Below are 26501 nucleotides of genomic sequence, written 5' to 3'. Positions count from 1 at the left end.
TTTCTTGTAGGCTGCATATAATTGGGCCTGCCTTTGTTGTTTGGTCATATAATTTGGCTTTTAAATGGAGTGTTTCATCCATTTATATTTAATATGATTGATATAATTTGCTGTAAATCTGTAATCTTGCGAATTGTTTTCTCTTTTTCCATCTGTTCTTTGTTCCCTTTTTTCTCTCTTTCCATCTTCCTTTGGATTATTTTTTATTTCTTTTTATCTGCTTATTGGTTTTATTAGCTATAAATCTTTGTTGTTTTAGTGACTGTTTTAGGGTTTTTAGTATACATCCTTTGCTTATCACAGTTCTTCAAAGGATATTGTAATTTCAAATATATATAACATAAATATCAGCATATATAATAGAAACATCACATGTATAATATATATTTTTATATATATATGAACTTAGCCTTTGTGCTGTTGGCATGTTTTCCTTGAGCATACATTATAAATCCCACAATGTTATTTTTGCTTTAAACGATTACCTTTGGAACAATTTAAATAGTAAATAGTTTTACATTAACCCATGGAGTTACCATTTCCAGTGCTCTCATTCCTTTGTTAGATCAAGAATTTCATCTGATATCATTTTTCCTTTTGCCTGAAGAACTTCCTTTAACATTTCTTGACTTTCAACCCTAGTGGTAATGAATTCTTTTAGCTTTTGCATTTAAAAATATTTGTTTTTGAAAGATATTTTCCCTAGGTAGAGAATTCTACATTGATTGTTTTTCATTATGTATTCTAAAAATGTTGCCCTACTATTTTCTGGCTTGCATTGTTTTCAATGAGAAAACATCTGTCATCTTCATGCTTCTATATGTTATGTATATTTTTCTCTATCCCTGTTTTAATATTTTCTCTTTGTCATTGTTTCTTATACCTTCATGTTTCTTGTGCTTAGGGGAACCTAGCTTCTTGGAATATGTAGGTTTTACATTAATAAAAAATTGGGGAAATTTTTTACTATTCTCTTTTGCCGTTTTCTTCTTTCCCCTTTATTTCTTGGACTTCACTTGCGTGTATTTAGGCTTGTTGAAGTTGTTGCACTGATACTCTGTGTATTTTTTGCACCAATCTTTTTTCCCCCATTTTTAATTGGATATTTTCTTTTGCTGTATCTTCAAGTTCACTAATCTTTTTTCTGAAGTGTCTAATCTGCCCTTAATTTCATCTAGTTATTTCTCATCTAAGAAGCTGTTTTCATCTCTAGGAGGAAGTCTGAGTTTTTCATCTCTGTGTCTCTTCATGTTCTGCTGCTTTAATGTCCTTGTCTACTAATTCTATCATCTGGGTTATTTCTTGATCAGTTTATATTGAATGCATTCTCTCATTACACATAGTATTTTTCTGCCTCTTCATGTGCCTGGTAATTTGTGAGTGGATGCTATGCATGAATTTTACCTTTAATATATTTCTATAAATTTGAGCTTTGTTCTGAGGTGCATTTAAGTTATTTGGAAAATGTTTCATCTTCTAGTCATACTTTTAAAACTTGTTTTTTGAGACCACAGCAGCATTTAAAGTAGGACTAATTTTGCTCCAGTACTGACCCAAGACCTTTCTGATGATACTACTTAATGCACTGAGAATTATGAGGATTTCCACTCTAGCTGCTCAGGAACTATTTCTGGATCTGGGTATTTGGGAATTTTTATTTCTAATCCAGGAAGTTTTTTTTCCCTGACCATATTAGTTTTCTAAAGGCTACTGTAACAAGTAACCATGAACTGGATAGCTTAACACAATAGAAATTTAAAGCCGCATGGTTCAGGAGGCCCAAAGTCCATAATCAAGATGTCAGCACGGTTGGTTCCTTCTTCAGGCTCTGAGGAAGAATCTGTTCCATGCCTCTCCTAGCTTCTGGTAGTTGCTGGCAGTCTTTGGTATTCCGTGGTTGGAAGCTGTCTGCTTCATCTTCACATTGCCTTCTTCTCTGTGTCTCTCTCGTTTGTCTTCACTTTATATAAGGACCATAGTCATGAGATTTTTAGGGCCCACCCTAATCTAATTTAATCTAATCTGATGTGGCCTCATCTTAACTAATTACATTGGCAAAAATTCTATTTCCAAATAACTTCCAAACACATTCTGAAGTTCTGGGTAAACATAGATATTTGGAAAACATGAGTCACCTCACTACACTGACCTTGGGTATTTTTTCACATATATGTGCTGATTAGAACTCATCAATACCGAAAACTGGAAAGAGACCCTCTGCAGATCTCTCAAATTCTCTTTCTCAGCAGCTTTCTTCTCTCTAATATTCTGCCCCACAAATTCTAGGCCCCTGAGCGCCTCAGGGTCCCAGCTCAGTCTTCTCAACTCAGATATACTGCTGGGGTTGGCCTACATTCCCCCTTGGTGTTTCATTGACTAAAAACTCAGGTGCTAAACTCCCTCCAAGTAGGACTCCTCTCATGTGTTTTTCTTCCTCAGGTATCACTGTCTTTCTTTACCTGATGTTCTGTGTGTTTAAAAAAAAGTTATATACCTCTTATCCAGTTTTTTTAGTTTAAAGGTAGGAGCAGAAGTTATACTGAATGTTAACAGTCTATATACCATGTTTTCCTACTTGAACATTTACCCATTTTCCATTTCACCTGACTCAGCTAAAATTTAAAATGAAATTTATACTAGTTCCCTATTCAATTTTAAATTACTGGTGTTATATGCAAGAACTCTTTTTTTCTTAACAAAAGGCCAAAATGCTGTTCATGTTATAATCTGTGATAGTGCATTGCTGGCGTTGGTTAGAATAAATTTTATTCAGATAATTTTCTAAGCCCCAAATTATGTGATATTTTCACATAATTATCCTCCTCAACATTTTTTTTCTATAAAGAATAATTACTTTTCATCTTCCTGAATTTTTACCTCTGAGTCTAGCCATGCTGAAATAAACTCATGCAGGTATTACAGTATTGGAAATACAGTAGATTGAATTGTAGATATCTACTTTTTATTTCCTTCTTCACCCCTTAGTTTCAATGGTTTTGTTTTGTTTATCATTCCTTTTAGAGAATTTGAATCAACTATTTTCCATTTCTGCTGTCTGAAAATGTGGTTTTTAGATGTGAATGTATGTATGTGTAGGTGGGCATGTGATGCTGTTAGCATATAAGTATATATTTTTGAAATAGAAGCATTAAAAAATGTGTGTGCATATAAATTTTATTATATCACCCTGTGAAGTTGATTATAATATGATTTGATTTGTTTGTCATTAACCCTTTCTTTAAATTAGTTATCCTAAATTAACTGTTAATTCTAAAAACTAAACTCTGAATTAAAAAAGATAACTTTTTATTCAGTTCTGATTATTTTGAAAATTTAAGTCCAGACTCAAGATTTATTATTTTTCATATATGTAGAGATTCAAATATGAAAGTTTTTAAAATGATATTATTTGTTCTAATAGTGTTTACTTTGTCTCAACCATTTGATATCTCTAAGAAAATGAGGTCAAATAAGTGGCAGTGGTTGGTTTTTCATTGACTTATTTATTTTAAAATGGGTTTTTAAAGAACTGTATATTAATATAGCCAATAAAATTTGGAGCATAGACTAGAGAAATAAAATTCAAAGCTATTCATTTGAAATATACTTCTTGCTGGGCATGGTGGCTCACGCCTGTAATCCTAGCCCTCTGGGAGGCCGAGGCAGGTGGATCGCTCGAGGTCAGGAGTTCGAGACCAGCCTGAGCGAGACCCCATCTCTACTAAAAAAAAAATAGAAATAAAAATTATCTGGACAACTAAAAATATATATAGAAAAAATTAGCCGGGCATGGTGGCGCATGCCTGTAGTCCCAGCTACTCGGGAGGCTGAGGCAGGAGGATCGCTTGAGCCCAGGAGTTTGAGGTTGCTGTGAGCTAGGCTGATGCCACGGCACTCACTCTAGCCCAGGCAACAAAGTGAGACTCTGTCTCAAAAAAAAAAAAAAAGAAATGTACTTCTAAAAAATGATTTGACTTAATTTAAAGAACTAGACAAAACTAATGAAATATATATTTAATATGTCAGGGCCTGGGGAGAGATAAACTAGGATACAAGGTTATATTAATATATACTAGGAGAAAAAGTAGAACACAAATAAAGTATAGGCCTAAATAGTTATTACTTTGTACTGAAAATTTGGTTTTTAGCTTCCTAGGAGTCAAAGCAAAGAGAGAAAGCTCCTAGGTGATATAGTTTTCTCTGTCAATGACAGGAAAAAAACGTACTAATTCTTTGTAGGAAGCATAATTTTTATTAGGATTTAGCTCTAAAGAAATGTCTCATGCAGGAAAACATTGGTGAGTGTTCTCAAAAGCATTCATACAACACATGCAATAATGAATCTTATACAACTTTTGTAACTTTTAATCACAAGGTCATAATTTAATGAAGGCATTTCTGCAGAGTGTCATAATATTATAGTATGTATGCTGGAATTATCCTAATAATAAACTAGAAATCGATGACCTGCTTGCTTCAAAGAGTTCTTTATAAATATCACTTCTCCCAACCAGACCTTTCATAAAATTTACACTAAACTCTAGAAAGAGTCTGAGGTACGCATAAAATATATCTGTGTCTTCTGTCTAACAAGATTATATATAAAATATTACTTTTACTATTCAGTATTTTATTTATATATGTTATATATTGCTTGTGTTTAAACAGTATTTTATATAATTTTTTTTGATTCTTTATACAGATTTGATAACCCAGCTGCTGTAAGCCCAACTCCTACAAGGCAGCTAACTTTTAACTACCTCCTTCCTGTGAATGCTTGGCTTCTATTAAATCCTTCAGAGCTCTGCTGTGATTGGACCATGGGAACAATACCACTTATAGAGTCATTACTGGATATTCGAAATCTGGCCACATTTACTTTCTTTTGCTTTCTGGGGGCTTTGGGAGTATTCAGTCTCCGATACCCTGGTGATTCCTCCAAGACTGTTCTAATGGTAAGCGATGTTAATTTTTCAGATGATATTACATTCAGTTGATTAAGAAAGTATCTTTAATTCACAAAGAGCATTTTTTTAGTAGCAGTATTTTTCTTTGTTCAATAGCATCCTAATTTATATTTTAGGTTATCCTAAAATTATGTGTCAATTTAATTTGTAGGCATAATATGACATATATAGTCAACATGTAAAATGAAAACTGATTATGAATTTTCCTAATTTGGTAGGAACTCTGAAATCTTAAAGCATTCCTTTTGGGTTCATTTTCTTGTATTTTTTACCTTTATTTAACTAGATTGTGTACTTTTTGAAGAAATGGATCATACTATGTACTTGTTTTCCTGGCACAGAAAAGAGTGTTATATGAGATATGCAGCTAGAAATATATAGCATTTCAGTTCTCATTAGCAAGGTTTTCGTTACTCCCTGATGTAGCTCTTACTGTGTTCAGAAACTCTGATTATTTGAATAATCAGTTCCTTTTCCAAACTGCTGCTTTCTGATTTTCTTACTCTGCCTTATTTCTTACTCATAAGTTTTCTCAAATGTTTATTGTATGTCAGAAAGTATATTTAATGCTTTTCAGATGTGTCATTTCTATCTACAGCCACTAGATTCATTTATTCATTTAATAAAAATTTATGACTGCAGCCTTGGTACCAGTCATCATTTTAGGCACTGATTATATGATAGTAAAAGGAAATAGAAGGTCCTCATTTCCAAAGAACTTGCATTCTAGAGAAATTTGAATGTCCAGGATACAGAGAAGATTGTCTGAAGAATGTCTGAGGTACAGAGATTGAAAGACTATAGAGTGTGTGGAAAAGATCATTTTTACTATTATCCTTGGACATATTGATTGTGAGTGACCTTTGAAACATCTTGTTGGAGATTTTGAACAGCACTTCATGTCTTTAGAGGAGATTCCTGCACTGGACATAAAAATTTTATTCATTGGCATAGAGGTGGTAATTGAAACCAGGAAGTAGATGAGGGTGGCCTATGGGAGAGGTTGTAGAACAACCTTTCTCTACTAGGGTTTTGTCAGTTCTCTCAAAGGTAGTAACTAGCTAGTAACATTCTAGATGCATAGAAGTTAATGCATACTCATGGTGGATGCCTTAGAGCAGCAGTCCCCAGCCTTGTTGGCACCAGGGACCAGTTTCATGGAAGACAATTTTTCCATGGGGGGGGGTTTGGTATGATTCAACCGCATTACATTTATTGTGCAGTCAAACCTTTCTGCTAATGGTAATGTGTATTTAGAGTAGCTCCCCAGCGCTAGCATCACCACCTCAGCTCCACCTCAGATCATCAGGCATTAGATTCTCATAAGGAGCTCACAATTTAGATTCCTCACATGCACAGTTTACAGTAAGGTTCACACTCCTATGAGAATCTAATGCCCCCACTGATCTGAAAAGAGTTGAAGCTTATTGCAGTGATCTGAGGGATGAGGAGCAGCTGTAAATACAAATGAAGCTTCTGTAAATATAAATGAAGCTTTGCTGGCTCACCTGCCACTTAGCTCCTGCTGTGTGGCCCAGTTCCTAACAGGCCAGGCACCTAGTTGGTGACCCCGGGGTTGGGGACCACAGCCTTAGAATATTTGGTCTTAATTCTCCCCAAGAGAACAGTTGACAGGGCTAAATACAGTGAAAAGAGAGGAAGCCTGTGAGTGGGTCTTGATAAACTCACACATTTAGATGTTTGTTGAAGAGAAGGAGCCTTAAATAGAAGACAGAGCAAATGAACAGAAAGGTAGGGAAATGTTTTAAGAAAGACTGAATGGCTGGGCAGGGTGGTTCACACCTGTGATCCCAGCTATTCAACAGACTGAGGCTGAGCCCAGGAGTTTGAGGCTGCAAGTAAGCTATAAGTCCAAATGGTTAATATTAACAGATGCTGTTGAGTGGGAAAGTGAGATCTAGCTGAAAAGTGATGTCTGTTGGCTTTGGCCACTTTTAGGTCTATTAGTTACTTGAATTTATTTCTGTAGAGTGAGTGATTTGATGAGAAAATGCAGAAAGCTGGTATAGGTAACCTGTAGGGGTAATTTAACTTCAGCTATTTAAAAGGATGAGATGAACTTGAATTTTATTGCCTTGGAAGTAATGGAAGGCTATGCTGGTTAACCAGTGGCTTCAAGCATAACAGACTGCTGACCTTATTAGAGCTTGAGGAAAGCATGGATATCTGAGATTGATAGACTTTCAGAAGTAGGAGTGAGTTGATGGCAGGGAGAGACTGTTGACTGGTTGACATTTAGAAGCATTTTCATTGAAGGACTCAGTTGGCTGACTTTTAGAAGCAAAGAGATATAACTAATAGGTTGGCTTGCAAAAAACATATTCATTAAGTTGAAATGTTGAGTGGCTAAGTGGGTTTGGAACTACTTAGCTACTTGTTAAATGGGTTTGAAACTATTTAGCTACTTGTTACCATGGCTACAAAAATCTTTTCCTAAGATTGTGGAAACTTGTTTTATACCTGAGGAACATCATCAGTGAGGAAGATAGCCTAGAGGTGTATTGACAAAGGAGAAGATTTTTAAGGTTGGAGAGGAAAGAGCATGTTAAAATATAGGTAGGAAGAATATAGTTGATTAGAAAGTGATTGAATAAATGAGAGAAGAGGTCATTGTTAGTGAGATTTGTGAGAACCAGGAGAATAAAAAGCACAGGTTTGATCTGAGGTAAAAGAAGGAGATACCCCTTATGTTAAGGAAGGGAACAACATGAATGTGGATATTGTTAGGTTTAGTAGCAGGAAATTGAAGGAATTCTTGTTTTATGGCTTCAGCTTTCTCTGTAAATTAGGAAGTATGTTTGCCTGCTGAAAGTGACACGGGTCGAAAGTTTGAGAAAAGTAGTCAACATCCAAAACAGTCAAGAATTGAACCTACCAGAGGAAACTAGAAATCCTAAGCAGTCTTAAGGGTCAATCTGAACTTGGTAATCGTGCATTTATGGTGATATTAGTCTGTTAGCTTTGGGACTTTCTCTAGCAACACATTGGTACTTTGATAAATACAGATGAAACAGATAAGTGGTAGAATACATCCAAAGCTGAAGTTCTGCTAAAAGAAAGGTTTAAAAAAGGGGAGTTAAAGTTTCAGCAAATAAAATAATGGCATATATCATGTAAGCTGAATAAAAAATAGATAATAGTGCCAATAAAATAAACATTTACGTGTGTTGTGTATTATTTTATGTATATAAAAAAGGGCCAGTTGTGACCTTGAGCATAACTCTGCTGTAAGTATAGTCCTAAACATACTATTTTTTTGTGGTAGTATTTTCTGAAGATCTCTGCAAGGGATAAGTAGAGCAAAGGAGTACCTACCAAGGACGAGATACCATCTTAAGCAATTATAAGATAAGGTGTCATATATATCTTTACATAATATAAGTAGTTATTACTCTTTATTTTATTTATAAAGAAATAGAGTCTCAGGGTAATTGAGTAGTTTACCTTATATTACATAGGAAATAAGAAGTGAAACAGATTTGTCTCAAACTTTTTATTCTTTCCACTAACATCCTTCCTTTTTAAAAAGGAAGTTTTAAAACTGCCTTTTTAAAGACAGTTTACATTCCTAGAAGAAGGAAATTATAAGCTACTGATAATTAACTAGGTTGGCATACATTATTAGGGAGCATATGAGGACTTCTGAGTAAGTTAATTATTAGAGACATTCCTTACCTAGAACCAATATATTTTTCCTGAGAGATTGTTTTTCTTTCTTTGTGTAGTTTATGCATCAGTCTACAATACATATTTGAGTGAATTTAACATTTTTAATTGCTTCAAATGAAATTGCTTTAGGGCATCCATGAACTACAAGGGAAATTTTTTTTTTAAAGAACTACACATTTAGGAACATGTCTTTATCTGTGTCACATCTAGATGGTTGTTTTTATCAAGCATTTCTGGGAAATGATAAATGAATTCTATGCACTCCTTATTTACTTTTTACCTTTTTGATTTTAAAAAACACTAAAACTTCAGACATACATGGGTATGATACTGAGCAGTTTGATAGTAGTGCTCTTCCTCAGTTTCATTATCTCATTACAAATCATAAATGTGTAAACATTTATGGAGAAAGTGTTCTTTTCAATGTATTATATATACATCTCTACATCTATATTTTGCTAATAAAGTATAATATTAATTACAAAAAAGGTGATTCTCTCCCTATTAGAAGAGGCTCAAACTTCTGAAGCTGAAGGATTAGCTTATTTATTTGATTAGGTACTATAAAACAAATTAGGGTAACAAAATATGGAAGCAGATAGCCATAAAAACAGATGTCCTAATGATGACCAAACTTTTTTCCTTCCACAAGTTTTTTGTGTGCTATTTGTGGTTATTGAGAAAACCACATTTTCAAAATGGTAAGAAAGCTAAACATTTTTGTGATGTTTTATTTCAGTGTACAGTGTTATAATTTTAGAAATTCTTATAGAATAAAAGACTATTGATTAAGGGGGGGTAGTTTTATTTTTATACATATACTAAGCCTCTAGTTAAATTCATGTGACCTGGCAGAATGTTATGCAAAGTAATACTAAGGTCCAGAAACAGAGTCTGCTGTCTTGTCTGAACACACCTTATTTCCTTCCTTCAATTTACATTATCATGTGGTTTCTTATAGTAGTAAAGTTATAAAAAGTGACATGTTTGGCTATTTTATTAATCTTTCTAGTTTTGTTTTATTGAAAAACCTATTAACATCTTTCCCTATCATTTTATTTTTATCATGTGTACATATATCAGATGTGTAAACATTTCATTTATTTATTTTTATTCCTCTTATCTGACTGAAATTTTGAATCTTTTGACCAATATCTCCAAACCTCCTTCCCCCACTCTTGGTAACTACCATTCTACTCTTTACTAATATGAGTTCAACTTTTCTAGATTCTACATATAAGTGAGATCATGTGGTATTTGTCTTTCTGTGCCTGGCTTATTTCACTTAACATGCTGTCTGCCAGGTTTATCCATGTTGCAAATGGCAGGATTTCCCTCTTTTGTGAGGCTGAATGGTATTCCTTAGTGTATATATACCACATTTTCTGTAGTCATTCATTGATAGGTATCTAGATTGTTTCCATATCTTGGCTATCATGAATTGAATAATGCTGCAGTGAACTTGGGAATGCAGATCTCTCTTCGACATATTGATTTCATTTCCTTTGAATATATATGCAGTAGTGGGAATGCTGGATCATATGGTAGTTCTCTTTTTAATTTTTTTAGGAATCTCTATTCTGTTTCCCATAACGGCTGTGCTAATTTACATCCCCACCAACAGGGTGGAAGGGGTCCCTTTTCTCCACATTCTTGCCTGTATTTGTTATTTCTTGTCTTATTAATAGCCATACTCATGGCTATTAAATGTTATAGTTCATAGTGGTTTTAATTTGCATTCCTTGATGATTAATGATGTTGAGCATTTTTTCATATACCTGCCAGCCATTAGTATATATATTTTTTTAAGAAACACCTGTTCAGATCCTTTGCCCATTTTTTAATCAGGTTATTTATTTCTTAGGATTGAATTGTTTGTGTTTTATTTTAGCTCTAATTTCAAAAAATACTTCTACTTTTTTATTTAATTGGATAAACCTTTGTTATTCAATTTTTGCATAAAGATATAAATATTTACCTTTGTTAAAGTTTTCATATTTTACTATGCAAGCGTGTTATATTCACAGAAAACCAGTGAATTATAGCTGATGATGCTTTTCACATTTAAAATGCTGTAATGGTTTGGATTTTCATTTCAAGAAGAAATCATTCCTAAATACACCTAGGAATCATGTTTTCAAAGCAAGCTCATAAATATCCTCTAAATTCTAGAATTCAAGATGACTTCCATCTCATCTTGCTTACATACATACTGATGTTTGTTATTACCATCCCTAAGTTGCCTTCTTTATGTTTAAATTAGCATTCTTCATAGTATCATTAAAAATGGTCTACCATTACCTTTTTCAAATTAAATGATAAAATATTTGGATTTAAGTGTTAGATGTTCATATATTTTTTAATTTAATAAACTATCTTCTTTTTCTTTTTAGGCACTTTGCTTAATGGCATTACCATTTATTCCTGCATCAAACCTTTTTTTTCCAGTTGGATTTGTTGTTGCTGAGCGAGTATTATATGTTCCTAGCATGGGGTTCTGTATTTTGGTAGCCCATGGATGGCAGAAAATATCACACAGAAGGTGAATTAAAATATTAGTTCATTTAATGCTTATTTACTATAGAATTAAGTGTGATACATTCAGTTATTTAAAATCTGTATTTAGTTTTATAAGTCATTCTTTCGTATCTTTTGATTTTTCTTCTCAATATTCTCCTCATTTGCCTTATAATTCACTTTAGGAAAGCTCCACAGCACCTATTTATCCTGTGTTCTTCCCCATATTTATATAACTTTATTTTACAGCCTGAGACAGAACAAACTTTGAGTCAGATTCAAATGAAAACAAGGATGTTATTGAGACTAAAGTCACAAGTGACCATTGCCACTTCCATATGCAATGAACTAAGATAATAGTCATCCAACTTAAGTGAGTCATATTGAGTTAATATATGTAAAATGCATAGAGTAAACAATTTGTAATTTCTTGCTATCATCACTATCTTCGTCTTAATCTTTGCGTACTAGTTGCCTCAAACTAACAGTTAATGAATGGCATAATCACACTGTAAATATGCTTAGAAACTATAATTGTTATAGGTATATTGGATACCTATGCTGTGGTACTAAAAGTATCAAATAAAGTAGATTGCTTATGGTCAAGTAATACTAATGTAATAATATTAAATTTGGATTTGCAACTTGAAAAAGAAATGGTCACTTCTCTTTCTCATTTTCCAGTCGCTCCTCAACCCGCAGAATTCTGACCTCTCCCTGTGTCGCTCTATTAACACGTGTAGCAAATTGCTTCCTAGTAGCTAAATCCAGTCAACACTTTTATTTCTAATGTATTTCCCTAGTGTCTGTAAAATGTCTTTCTCCAGATTTTCTTCCACATCTGATCATTTCTGCTCAGATTGTTCTTGCTGTACCTGCTCTTTGAATATTTACATTTCTCACAGTTTTACTCACAGCCACTTTTTTCACAGTGCATATGTTCTCATCCATGTCTGCAATTTTCACTACCACCTACTAGATCTTAGCGTCTACCCATATATCCAATTACAATCACTACCAATTTTGACTGCCTGCCACATGCAAAGGGACATGATAGACCCTTTAGATTTGTTTTTTGTTTAATTTTGACATTCCTTAACTCTGTTTTGCAGATGTGAAAATGGAAGCTCATATAGCTTACTACAATCACACAACTAGTAAACAGTTTTGATTTAGATTTGCATCTGACTGCTTCCAATTACCATTTTCTTTCTGATCCATGCTCTCTTGTGCTGGTTAAGTAGATCTATCAAAATGAAGAAATTGAACTATGTTATAGGAGCAAAAACACAGACTCAAAGAATATTAATAATAAATGAGATCATAAAGATTATTGAAGTATATTGCAAATCAAAACCACAGTGATATATCACTTATCTCCAGTGAGAATGGCCTTTATCAAAAAGTCCCAAAGCAATAAATGTTGGTGTGGATGTGGAGAGATAGGAACACTCATACACTGTTGGTGGGACTGCAAACTAGTACAGCCTCTGTGGAAGATAATATGGGGAGATACCTCAAAGAGCTAAAAGTAGAACTACCACTTGATCCAGCAATACCATTACTGGGCATCTACCCAAAAGAACAAAAGACATCTGCACTAGAATGTTTATAGCAGCACAGTTCACAATTGCAAAGATGTGGAAACAACCCAAGTGCCCATCAATGCATGAATGGATTAATAAAATGTGGTAGATGTATGCCATGGAGTTCTACTCAGCCACAAAAAACAATGGTGATATAGCACCTCCCGTATTACCCTGGATAGTGCTGTAACCCATTCTACTAAGTGAAGTATCCCAAGAATGGAAAAACAACCACTATATGTACTCACCATCAAATTGGTATTAACTGATCAACACTTAATTATCTGTAAGTGAAGAATTGAGTCTCAAACAATTAACCTAAAGTTATAAAGGTAATTCACATCTGTTTTATAAAGAGTTAATGTTTATTATGCCTTTTAATAAACAATTCTAGCTTTAAAGTATAAAATTATTCCAAGAATATCATGATAGTCTATGGTATAAATAGGAGTCACAAAACATTTTTAAATATAGCCAGTGATAAGGTTGACCCTTTATAAACTCAATTAAGAATACTCAGGCCGGGCGCGGTGGCTCACGCCTGTAATCCTAGCACTCTGGGAGGCCAAGGCGGGTGGATCGCTCGAGGTCAGGAGTTTGAGACCAGCCTGAGTGAGACCCTGTCTCTACTAAAAATAGAAAGAAATTATCTGGCCAACTAAAAATATATATAGCAAAAAAAAAATTAGCCGGGCATGGTGGCACATGCCTGTAGTCCCAGCTATTCGGGAGGCTGAGGCAGTAGGATCGCTTAAGCCCAGGAGTGTTAGGTTGCTGTGAGCTAGGCTGACGCCACGGCACTCACTCTAGCCCAGGCAACAAAGTGAGACTCTGTCTCAAAAAAAAAAAAAAAAAAGAATACTCAAATTGTAGGTAATGACACAAAAGACTCTAAATATAAAAAGTAGCAATTAAAAACCAATTTTGTCAAATTTTTCCCATTTAATCTAAACAAAGCTTTTAAGATAGAGGCAAATATTAGAATATATGATGTAATTGAAGGCTGAATTAGAAGATCACATTCACAATATTTAATTTTTTGGGTGTTATTTCCTTCAAAGTTGGATGATCATTAGAATGAAGTAGGATAAATTCAAACATGATACTTTGGGACCATTTAACATATTTAGTACCTCTGTTCTAACAGGTAAAATGTTTTTGGTGATGGAGACAATGTTTTTTATGTTTTCCTTTTTTCTCTTAAGCAGTGTTTTAAAAAAGCTATCCTGGGTTTGTCTGTCTATGGTGATACTCACTCATGCCTTAAAAACGCTCCACAGAAATTGGGATTGGGAATCTGAATATACATTGTTTATGTCAGCCTTGAAGGTAAAGTATTGTTCAGAATGACAGAAGAGTATGTCATCAGTGATTTCTTGTAGTCATTTCTAAGTTGTTTTAACTTTGCTTTTAATTAGACTATTTAATTCTGTATTAAGTACTTTACCAAAAGATTAATGAAAATAATTTCTTCTCTATATAATACATGTCATAATCAAATGCTTTGAATAGTACTTAGCTCTGTGTCCAAAGCATATGTGAATAATTCCCTGAATGCTATACAGTTAGAAGCTCAAATGATAAAATGTTTAAATCAGAATACTATATTCCATTGGTTCTTAAGGTGTACATTTTTTTACCTTTTAATATCTCTGAAATTAGAATAAGTCTCATAACGAAAGCACCTAACAATTAATTACTGGCTTTTTTTTCTTTCTGATTGGTACATTAAACAATAGTGAGTCTTATATTTGATGACATCTTCAATTCAATAAAATAAAATACACAGCAAAGAATGGTACCCTACCATGTAGAAGATAACCAGTGGTTACAATACTAAGAAAAGATACCTGGCAGAAAGGAATGAGTTAGCATTTCTGTAGAATGGACAACGTAAATTGGAAAAAAAAGATCTTTTAAAAAAACACAAATTTGTTTTCTATAAAAATTATCAGCAAAGATTTTTTAAGGTTCTCCCTTGCCAACATTCCTCTCTAGATCTCTCAATTTCTGCTTCGTTTGGCTATTTCTTTACTCTCCATTGTCTGCCTTTATTGGGTTATTGCCTCATTCCAGTAGACTTCTTGATTTGGCGTCTACTTAAGATTGGATGACTCTCCTCTTAATTACCCTCAATAGCTCCACTCTCATCCCCAGTTCAGAAGTCTGCAGACAAGTGAGACCTCTTTATGGTGCTTATTAATCTACACTCCTAGGGTACCAGTGGAATCCTGTAATTTTCAGGAATTGTGCTTGTGCTCACTCCCAGGACACTCTACAGCCCCAACCACTGCAGCTAGTTCCTTGGCTGGGTATCGTCCTCTACCTGAAAGAACACCATGCCAATCTGTGAATTCTAAATGCACACATTGACTAAGAACTTTAATCTCAGGGTTCCCATTACCATAATAGACTATGTAAATAGCTTTAAATATGTCAAGCCTAAAAATAAGTCATCAGTGCAATGTTTAAGCATATTGTCATGTTCCAGTACTTTCTCTCCTAAAAGAATACAAATAGAGTAGATGTTTTCAAACAGCACTGTGCTTTGACCAGATAAAATTTTTAGTAAAATGTTAATATGTAAAATGGATGACATAGCAGTGCTGTGGTTTTAGTATGTTGATGTTCAGGAGTCGGGTGGAGAGTTAATTTGGTGAAGCAGTCTTTATTTGGCTCCTCCTTCATCCCCAGGGACATCTCCATGGAACATTTCATTGTAATAATGCACCAAACAAATATCTGTGTGAACTGCAGTCATATTTTTTTAATTGTAACTTATTTCTATCTGTACTTGTATTTGAGGTAAATAAAAATAATGCCAAACTATGGAATAATGTGGGTCATGCTCTGGAAAATGAAAAGAATTTTGAGAAAGCTTTAAAATACTTCTTACAGGCTACCCATGTTCAGCCAGGTAAGTATTATTAATTAATAAATTGATGAATCATTTATTTGCTTTTTTAAAAACTTGATTATATTTAGGGAAAATAAGGTAGAGTTTATTTTCAGGCTTTATTCTAATAACTTAAATACTAGTGTTCCATACTTGCTTATTTTGAGTTGAATTATATATAAGAGTCACTTATATCAGATATTTAAGGAATTTTTTTTTTGAACATAGAGTTGTTGGGTGGCACAGGTGAATAATTTTAGTGGAGTGATGGGTGCAAAAGTCTGAAAGAAGTGAATATAATAGAGTGGATGATGAATAAATGGAGACAATTAGTACAGAAAACTCTTAAAGGATATTGATAAGAAAGGGTGGTGGTGCTGTGTGGGGTCAAGAGAGGATGGTAGGGTAATAGAGTTTTATTTTTGTTTTTTGTTTTAAGTTGGGAGAAACAAAGCATGTCTGGGGCTAATCTAGTAAAATTTGGAAAAGTAATAATGCAAAGTGGAGGAATGAATTACTAGATCTTCTGTCCTTGAGGAGATAGATAGGATCTGGTGCTTCATTTAATCATAGGACTGATAGTTAACTTGTGGTAACAGGGAAAGCACAGTATAGTGATGTGAATATAGGCAGGTGAGTAGATGACATGGAGGCAACTTCTGGAAGTTGTCTTCTCTTTGCATCTGTTTTCTCAGTGAAATAGAAAGCAAAATCATCAGTGGAGAATAAGGAGGAGGAAATGTTGGAGATTAATGTGCAAATGAATCACCTAGAGATTTTGTTGTAGTGCATATTCTGGTGTAGGTTTACAGTAGGTCCTGAAATTCTGCATTTCTAATAAGTTCCCAAGTGATGATTAGTCCACATTTCTTTGAGAAGCAAAGATCTAGGTCACTAGGAAAGTGTTGACTAAGAAAATGTAATATAATTGCCACACAACTCTTAACATCCTACTTGAAATTAAACTAATTGGTATGGTTACACGTTTTTCTCTTGCAACTTTTTAACTGTAATGGTGATGCCATAGGCATTGAGAATTCAGTTAAACACATTTAGGATTTTGTCATTTGTGTATTACTAAGCAAAACAGGGATGAGGGAATGATAAGACACAGAATCTAAAGTGATAAAGAAGGATATGAGAGAGGGTGAGGGATGGAGGGAAGATAACAAAATCAGTGGAATTATAAGTCTGAAGAATTATTGGTGCCTGAGTAGGATGTAGCTAGAGCAGCAATATTTTTCAATAGAAATGCTGTTGGCATTTTTACTGTGCAGAACTGTATCACAGGATATGTACCAACTATGGCTCTGATTTACCACATACCATCATTACTTTCCATTCAGTGTAACAACCAAAAAGAAACCGTCACCCCCCCTCCCATATTATTAAATATCCTCAGAGAGGTGCAGAGTGGTGGACGCTACCCCAATTTTTTCTAATAAGTATGACTATAGCCACTGAACTAACTAGGGAAGGTAGGAGGGAGGTAAAAATCAATGAAATGAAGGCCACAGTATTAGAAGGTTAATCAATGTGGATTTTGAAATCACAAAGAATTTTGACAAATGTGATGTTGAAGAGAGCAATAGGGAGCCAGACAGGATTTATGATACAGGGATTAGTGACTGCACCAAAGAGGAATAGTAGATAATAGAGTTTAATGACCTGAGATTCAGAGATGAGTGATTTTTAAAAGGAAAGAGAATTGTCTGAAAGTGGCAACGCGGATCAAGGAGGACACATACTCTTCCTCCAGGCCCAGTGTTGGAAAGGATAAGAAAAAGAACAGTCACCATCTGGAAGAGCTACAGGGTAACAATGTCTCTGAGACAAAGCTAAGTTTCAATTAAACACAGGTGAAAAAAAGGTTGTAGAAATATAACTGATGGTCTAGCCTTGTGTGTGCTTGGGTATATGTACATACATGTTGCATTTTGTCTAGTGAATACTCTGCCTATCACATAATGTTGCAAGTATGGGCACTCAGTATTTAAATAATTTTTCCCTTCATTGTCATTTATCACTTATTTCTGTTTTTGAGAGATTTGCTGAACTTGTCTCCTTTACTGTGCCTTCACTATCACAGTTTCAAAATTGCTATTTCCAATAAGCCATGGGCTAGGAAAACAAGTAAACCAGTTTATTAGAATTTATTATAAATAAAATGTATAAACTTAGAAACATTGAATGTGGTATTCAGTGGCTTCTTGTCTTATTCCTTGTTTTTTAGCTATGTTCTGCATAGGTAGATTTGACAGATAAAATGACATGTTATTTTACTGTATCATTAGGGCTAGATAGTGGAGAGAGGGGAAGACAGGGATCAGGATAGGGCTAAAAAAGGACAGGTTGTGTAGTGGTTAGTTAAAAGCTTGGACCTTGGCATCAGACAAAACTTTTATCAAATTCAGTTCAATCATCCTAAGTTTTCTATATGTAAATTTGGAATAATAACACTATTTCCATTCTTTTGTATGGATTATGTTAAATACTGGTTGTAAAAGACTTAGGGCAATTTCTAGCCAATAGTGTATACTCAATAAATGTAAGCTGGTAAGTATTAATGGCATTATTTTCACTGAAACTAGGAAAGGAGGAGGCAAATAAAAGATGTAGGATTCAGGGAAGAAGGCTGAAAAGAGAATGAATAGCAAATGGTTCTGTAGGTTTATTTATTCATCAGGCATGTATTTGAGAATTTATCGTGTGTCAGGCACTGTTTTAAGTGCTGTGGATACCAGTAAATAATACAAACTTCCTGCCCTCATGGAGCTCTCATTCTAAAAAAGGACATAGACAATAACTAAACAAATACACAAAATATATATACATACATATGCACATACATATATTATACAAAAGTAATAAAAGCTATAAAAATAAGGGAGTAGAGATTAGAAACAGTAGTCAAGAGAAAGGCTCTGAAAAATTAGCATTTGAAAGAGGTGAGAATAAGGTTAGAGAGCAAGCCTTGCAAATATACTTTGGTGTACATAATTTTTAGGATCACTGGCTATGCAAAGAATAGTAAAGAAAAGCAGGAAGACCATTTAGCAGGCTTTTGCAGTAACCCAAAGCATGGTTGAATTATAATTTTTTAAATAGCTATCTTGAAGTACAAGTGACACAGTAGAGTATACATGTTTAAAATGTATAATTCTCTAAGTTTTGCATATGTATATACCCATAAGACCATCACCACAATCAAGATAATGAAAATATCCGTTAGTCTCCCAAATTCCTTATATCCCTTTGTAATATCTCCTTCCTACCCCTTTCTACCCTACCTTGCTCCAAGCAAATTAGACCTCTTTCTAAAACTGTAGTTTACTTGTGCTTTTTATAAAATTTTATATGACTGGAATCATACTGTATGGACTCTTCTTTCCCTTGCTTTTTCACAGTGCATAAGCATTTTGATACGTGTTTATATTGTTGTGTGAATCATAAAACTGTACCTTTGTGTGGCTAGGTAGTATTCCTTCATGTGGATATACTACAGTTCATTTATCCATTTGCCCATTGATGGATGTTTGGATTGTTTGCAGTTTGGAGCTGTTACAAATAATGCTGACTGGTACATGAATGTTCATTTGTGTGGAGATTGTTTTCATTTCTCTTGGGTTAATACCAAGGAGAGGAATGGCATAATCATATGATTTGTGTATGTTCAACTTTTTAGAAGACTGGCAAATTGTTTTCCAAAGAATGTATTTTATTTTACATTCCTACCACCAGTATAGTAGAGCTCCTATCCTTTTCTTAATTCTTCGTTTGCTGAGAATTTTTATCACAAACGGGTGTCAGATTTTGTCACATGCTTTTTTTGCATGAGTTGAAATAATAAGGTTTTCCGTTTTTAGTATGTTAATATAGTAAATTACATTGAGATTGATTTATAATTTAAAACCTTACCTTCCTTCAGTAAAATACCACTTGATAATGGCATTTTATCTTTACTATATATTTTTGGATTTGATTTACTAAAATGCTGTTAATTTTTACTTCTATGTTTATGAATGATAAAGTTCTAACTTAGGAGTTTCCCGATATTTACAAATTTATCTTTTTAAATAAGTTGACGATTTTGTGGATAGGAAATACTAGGAAGCAACGTAGATATCTGAGCCATCCGTGTGAGAATACTTTACTGTTTGGTGTCTGAAGCATTATTAGTCATAAATAGTTGCCTGATACTTGCCAGCTTCATCACATGTACATCCACAGACAGGATGACTGAGATCACATGTGAGCCAGTGTCTAATAACTACTATCATTTCAAAGGAATGGTGAGTGTAAGCTAAATTTCAAGGTATCTGCAACAATTGCAATGTGATATGACAAATCCATGATTTCATTTAATGATAAAGTCAAGGTATTTCTAATACTACTAGGATTTGGTACCTGTGTTTCTATAATGATTGAAAGAAATTCAAACTTTTTAGTAGATGTTAGTAAAAATTTAAATGCAGTTGTTTTCCCTTCAAAGTTCACAGATCTCCTGAATTCTGTCCATGAAATACTTGGAAGTGAAATAAAAACAGAACACATATAAACAACTCTTGCAAAGAGATTTGCTATATAGATTGCTCCTATTAGCAATAGGAGGATGTGTTGCAGGGTAGGCAGGATAATAGCATGAACAAAGTCCTTAAGTAGGGAAAGGGAATGTAATCTGTTGCATAACTGGATTGGTTGGCCTTAGATCAGAGAAGAGATATAGGTAGATTGTATGTGCGTGTGTACACAGGTAGATATGTGTTAGCATTATAAACACATGCACACATTCATACAGATAAGTTGATAGCTTTGCCAGTAGGATGATAAACAAGCTCCCTTCTAATGTTTTGTTTTCCTAATGAAAATAAGATGTTCAAGATTTGAGGAGAAAAAGGAGTGAAATAATGAAGGTTCTAGAAAAGTGAGTTGATTAGAGAATGTAGTTTTGACATACTGAGGGTACATTTGAGATTTGTGAGATCCTCATTTACATTGAATTAAAGTCAGACTGATTAACTCATGCTGCTGTTGGTTTGGATAGTGTATTCATAAGAGTGAGCTTGTTCTTAGAAATTCCTTTAGCCCTTTAGTTATTTAAATGTCACAGATTTTTACATCTTGCCTTTTTTCTTACCTTTTTTTCAAATTTACATTTACCTTAGAAGTAATATTATTTCTCCCTCCAGAATCTTAAAACTTTGTAACTTATAAATTACATCTTTCATTTTATTAGCTGTATTGAGTAGCCCTTTTGATGCCAAAGAGTATCTAATTGCTATCTTTGTTCTTTGAGAAATTAGGGCTGCTTTACTGTTTGAAGTCTACATTGATGACAATATCTCCTTGCCATAATTCTAAGAACCTGATTCCAGTGGGTAGTAATTTGCCTTATCTTTTACCTAAGTAGTTAACCTCTTCCTTTTCTGAGATTGGTTGGGACTAATTTCAGTAACATTTTAAGAACTCAGCTGGCATTGTTATACTTTTATTTATCCAAATTTTCAATTTATTTGTTCTTAGGTTAAATTCTTACTGTATAATTAATTTTTTCAGGTTTTATATATCCTTAGATTTTTCTAAATAACTTTCTGATCTCTGTAACAAATGGTATGGATTTATTTGATTGATCTGATCACTATACTCCATATTTTTATATGCACTTGATAATACAATGATTTTTCAATCCTGGCTCTACATCAGAAATGCCTTTGAAAATTTTTACAAACATGTTTTTACAGATACCATTTCTGAAGATTCTGTTTTGATAGAGCTGAGTGGGGCTAAGGTATCTTGATTTTTTTGAACTACACAGGTATTCTGATTTGCAGCCAGGCTTGGGAGTGGCTAGCCTAAGCATTTTTTCCCTTGACACCCTCCTGGCTTTGTGAGATTCAGCAGTACATTTAAAAAGGAAAAATCAACTTCCTTACCCCCAACCTTGTCACTCAGTTCTCTAACCAAACCTTCACTGCATTTGCCGGTTTTGTGCAGTGCACACAATTGCCAGCCTGAAACATAATAGAGCAAGATCTTAGGACTGTTACTCTCCTCCTAGGGGAATGCCCAAGATATATATGCTTGGCCCCTATGTGTCCTGGGAGTTGCAGGCAGAGAACTATTCCACAATTGCAAAACCACCGGTGTCACAGGCAAGTAGTAATCATAATTTGAAACCTTGTCATGTCTGTTAGAAATTCATGTTGAGTAAAAATTGTCTGATTTAAGATCTTCTCCCTTCCATCATTATTCTAAACCTTTGAAATATTTATTGGGAAATGTATCTTTTTTAAAAACTACTGTTCAGTGAGTCCTCATATCTTTCTTATTTAAACTGCATTTTTTTTTCCTGAATAAATTTTCTGGAGTTTTTATTTTCTACATCAGAAAATAAGACATAAGTTCCTGACATTTTAATATTAACACAACCTTTTCAAAAAGTTTTTAAATATAAGGAATTTATTATCATTTAAGAGAGAAGGGCCACTGCATCTTGAGTAATATTATTATCCTGATATTCTGTTATACTCTGTTATACTCTCATTCTAACAACATTCATGAAGATTTTAAAAAAGCAGATCACAAAGTTTGTTCACAGCCTCTTTGTCCCTATCCCACCATGACGCGTATTTGTTAGTTATAATAACTCAATATAGCGTATTTGTTAGTTATAATAACTCAATATAATTCTAAAAATCATGATGATCCATTTCTCTTATAGAGTTGAACCATACTTTTAGAGTAAATTCCAAAGCTATGAGATTAAGGATATGGAAACAAGTTTCAGTATAGTATAGTAAAATATAGTGAAGAGAGGTGATGTAAATTTCTTCATTACTTTTATCTCTTTTTTTTCGTATGTCTTAACCCTTCAAAGATCCATTCAAATAGTTTTTTCATGTCATGTGTGTATTTTCTGTCCTTACAGTGCTTTAAGTAATTTTGTAGTGTGCCATTGGTCATAGTTATAACAAGTTGTGTTAAAAGAACTTTGAGGAGGAAGCAGGACCTGTTGCCTCCTTTTGAATTTTTTGCCTAGTGTATTTGTTTCTAAAAACACATCTTCTCAGTAGATTACTTAGAATACTGATTAGTGCATTTGCCAACAATTTTTTTTTAATTTTAGATGATATTGGTGCCCACATGAATGTAGGAAGAACTTATAAAAATTTAAATAGAACCAAAGAAGCTGAAGAATCTTACATGATGGCTAAATCATTGATGCCTCAAGTAAGTTGTCATAATTTATCTATTGTGTTGTGTCTACTAGATGTCCATATTAGATAGAACCTTCTAGATGGAAAATTCTTATCCTTTCTGCATTCTGTTGATATAAAAGTAAGCTGCGAGTGAATCATCTATTTCTACAAGTTTTATAAAGAATTATATTTATTTTTCTAGCTCACTTAATTTTAAAAAATTGGTTTTTATAGTCTGTGTAGGTATAAACTAAGTCTATATAGTATGAATTTTAGATATTCTGGATAAGTTATTGGTGAGTTAAATGACTTTAAATGAAAAGAATTTTATGTACATTAAGTATTATTCCTATCAAAAAATGAATAAAGTTGATCAAATTAGTAGATACGTCTCTGTTGCTACATTGTGTCTACCAGTTAGTATAATGGCACAAGTACAAGATTCATTGGCTATAACATTATAGTATCCAAGTTGGAAGATCTGATCCTGCCCTTGATCCCACACAAAATAACAAAAGACATCAAAGAAATTGTGTCATCAGAAAAGATAGTTTAACCGAGGCTGCAGTTTTCTCAGTGGTGGTAATATTGATAATAGTAACAATAACAATTGGGTAATTTAATAAATTTTTTAAAAACAAAATTAGACCTTCTGACATCCTAAGGGCTATTTCAGTCTTGAAATACTGCATTTAAATTGCAGTTACAGGTTTGTTACAGGTTTTTATCAGATACAATTTATTGTGTTCATTGAAAATTTGGATCCAAATATAATATTAAACTTAACTAAATAATTAATTGGAGTATTTTATATTCCAACTTCACCAGACACATGAATCTTTAGTATAATTCTCAAATAAAATTAACTACTATGTTGTCACAACCAGGAAATATTTTGCTGACAACATGAAAGTTGACATAGTGTAAAAAAAATTACCGTACTGAGAGATGGGAGATCTGGGTTCTATTCCTGTTCTCATGCTAACTTGAAACCTTGACTTCTAAAAGTTCTGATTCATATGACTTCATAAAAAGATAGGTATAAATAAAAAGCTAACAATAGTCCATTAAGCTGACACAAATGAAAAAATATGTCCTTCAGTGCCACAAAACATTAATTATTTTATTTACATTTTCATGATAGATACTTTTTTTCACATTTTTGTGATATATTTTAAACTAGAAACTAGTTTTTTAGTAAAACTAGCAGCATAATCTTATGTTCAGTGTTATTTTAAGTAAGCCACTAGGAATACTTATTTTTGATTTTTATTTGGCAGAGAATATCAAATTATGAAAATGCCTTTTCTTCTAAACAGATTATTCCTGGTAAAAAATATGCAGCAAGAATTGCCCCTAACCACCTAAATGTTTATATCAATCTGGCTAACCTGATTCGAGCAAATGAGTCTCGACTGGAAGAAGCAGATCAACTGTACCGACAAGCAATAAGCATGCGACCTGACTTCAAGCAGGCTTACATTAGCAGGTAGTGTAGTTCACTTTACAGCTATCATATATAAAATATGGAAGCTGCATCTGCATGTACGTTTTGATGATTTTGACTAAATCACATGTTTTCCTTTTAGTAATCTTAGCTGACAACCAAGTGCATAGAAGGGCATAGATTGTTTTAGACTGACAATCAAATTTAATAGATTTGAAATTGACAAGGGGAATCCCTTACTTATAATAGCCAACTTAGGTTTTATATGGAAGAAAGGACCAAAAAACCTTATTAGTTTCATTTTCTTCTCATCACCAAAATCATTTTTTCCTATCTAAATTAATACCTAAAACTTACGTTTTGTAATGGTTACTTATAATATCCTACTCTCAGGAACTTTCTTAAATAAATTTTGAGAGTTGACTGGTTATTGATGCCTTTGCCTCAAAGAAAACTTGGTTGTCAGTAAAAAAGTTTTCTGACATCATGTGTTAAAACTTGATATGTTTTCTTATGTAAGTGTTATTTGTATTATACATGAATAAAAATGTATTTTTAAACTTTGTTTTGCAGCCTAGCCTAGAAACCTAATGATAATTTATAACATTGTTGGCTACGGAGAAAGTATATTCAGCATTTAAGTTTTTGAAATAAAATCTGTTCTTGAATTGGAGGTTGTCTTTGTTCAGCCTTATCTAGTACTTACTGAAATCCTGTAATTTTAACAGGGTTATATCTATAAATAAAATCTGTCATGTGTTAATCCACAAAGAATTATTCAATAATCTCTGCATTAAAAAGTAACATTTTGGACACTCATTCTAGAAGTTGCTTTAATGAGAATGTTAATCATTATTTCTTTGTTTTATTCCTAAGCTTATACTATAGGAAAGAATAGTATTAGTATTATAATAAGAGTAACACACTTTTTCTTCTTCAAATGCTTTTACTTTATCATCTTGACAAATTCATTGATCTCCATTCTGGTTAGCTGTCATTTCTGATGCAGTCTAGTCTGTCTCTTTTGAAGGTATATTCAAAGAATATATTTTCTCTGTTCCCTTTTTTTGCATACCTCCCCACATCTTGCCCTCTAAAGTCAGGCATGTTTTTTTCCTTCTTTAATAATATTTGAAAACATATCAAGTGAAATTTGCTGAACTAAGGAGTTCAGATTTGGGAACAGTTTCAAAGAATTATTTTTGAAAGAGAGCTTTTAAGAGCCTAAGTTAAAAGTAGAAAAGAAAACTATATGTGGAAAGGCTTAAAACTTGTCAAAAATGGTCTCTATAAACTGACATGGTAATGTTGTAAGTAAAGTTGTGTTTGATTTTTTCCACAGAGGAGAATTGCTTTTAAAAATGAATAAACCTCTCAAAGCAAAAGAAGCATATCTTAAAGCACTAGAGCTGGACAGAAATAATGCAGATCTTTGGTATAACTTGGCAATTGTACATATTGAACTTAAAGAACCAAATGAAGCTTTGAAAAATTTTAATCATGCTTTAGAACTAAATCCAAAGCATAAGCTAGCATTATTCAATTCTGCTATATTAATGCAAGAATCAGGTATGTTTTCTCAAAATATTTCTGTGTTTAAACAAATTGTAGTTTGGAATGTAAAAACTTTAATTTAAACTTCATTGCCCATAGCAAATGTTTTATGGGTGGATAATTTATAACAAAACATTTCTTAAATGATTTATAGAAAGAATATGTAAAATGCTTGAAGAAAGAATATTTAAAATACTCTTTTAAAGTAATATGCACTAAATGTTTGATAATAGTAATTATTAATTCTTTTGGTATGTGTTAAGTCTAATTTTTCAGATAGTCTGTTAAGTAATATCTAATTAATCTGTTCTATCATTTTATGTACTATAAACACAATATAACCTCTTTTATAAATAAATGTACTGCCCAAATAATGAACTTGTGAAATTTTTTACATAATTAGCTCTAAGCAGCCAAGAGCATTACATGTTTTCAAAAAAATAATATTCTATTTTCTTTTGATTTACAAGAGCAAATATTTTATATCCAATTTCACTACATTTTCTGAGATATTGTAATTTCTTGTATTTCCTATAATTTAGCAAAACTAAATTAATTAATCACAGTAAATCTGGATCTTTGATCCATATTTTATATAGGAATTTTAGTTCTCCCTTACAGGGCAGTGTACATGATTCATAATCT

At 33.1% G+C, this 26501-nt stretch overlaps 1 protein-coding gene across 8 annotated transcripts in view; it reads left to right on the top strand.

Annotated features, from left to right (window-relative positions):
• Positions 1 to 26501, top strand: part of TMTC3 (transmembrane O-mannosyltransferase targeting cadherins 3) — a 111308-nt gene that overhangs the window by 15475 nt on the left and 69332 nt on the right. For 6 of the 8 annotated variants that reach the window (XR_006735739.1, XR_006735738.1, XR_006735740.1 and 3 more), the window contains exons 7-13: positions 4703 to 4955; positions 11051 to 11199; positions 13966 to 14089; positions 15566 to 15677; positions 22783 to 22886; positions 24175 to 24344; positions 25645 to 25871. Coding sequence is in view for 3 of the 8 variants with exons in the window: in XM_045553280.1 (XP_045409236.1) it covers positions 4703 to 4955; positions 11051 to 11199; positions 13966 to 14089; positions 15566 to 15677; positions 22783 to 22886; positions 24175 to 24344; positions 25645 to 25871 (1139 nt within the window). In the remaining 5 variants the exon portion in view is untranslated. The remainder of the gene's footprint in view (positions 1 to 4702; positions 4956 to 11050; positions 11200 to 13965; positions 14090 to 15565; positions 15678 to 22782; positions 22887 to 24174; positions 24345 to 25644; positions 25872 to 26501) is intronic. The other 2 variants (XM_045553282.1, XM_045553283.1) reach the window with 1 other exon arrangement.

The sequence above is a fragment of the Lemur catta genome, chromosome 6, assembly GCF_020740605.2.
Source record: "Lemur catta isolate mLemCat1 chromosome 6, mLemCat1.pri, whole genome shotgun sequence".
In the NCBI taxonomy this organism is placed as follows: domain Eukaryota; kingdom Metazoa; phylum Chordata; class Mammalia; order Primates; family Lemuridae; genus Lemur; species Lemur catta.
This window is presented reverse-complemented; position numbering and strand designations above follow the sequence as displayed.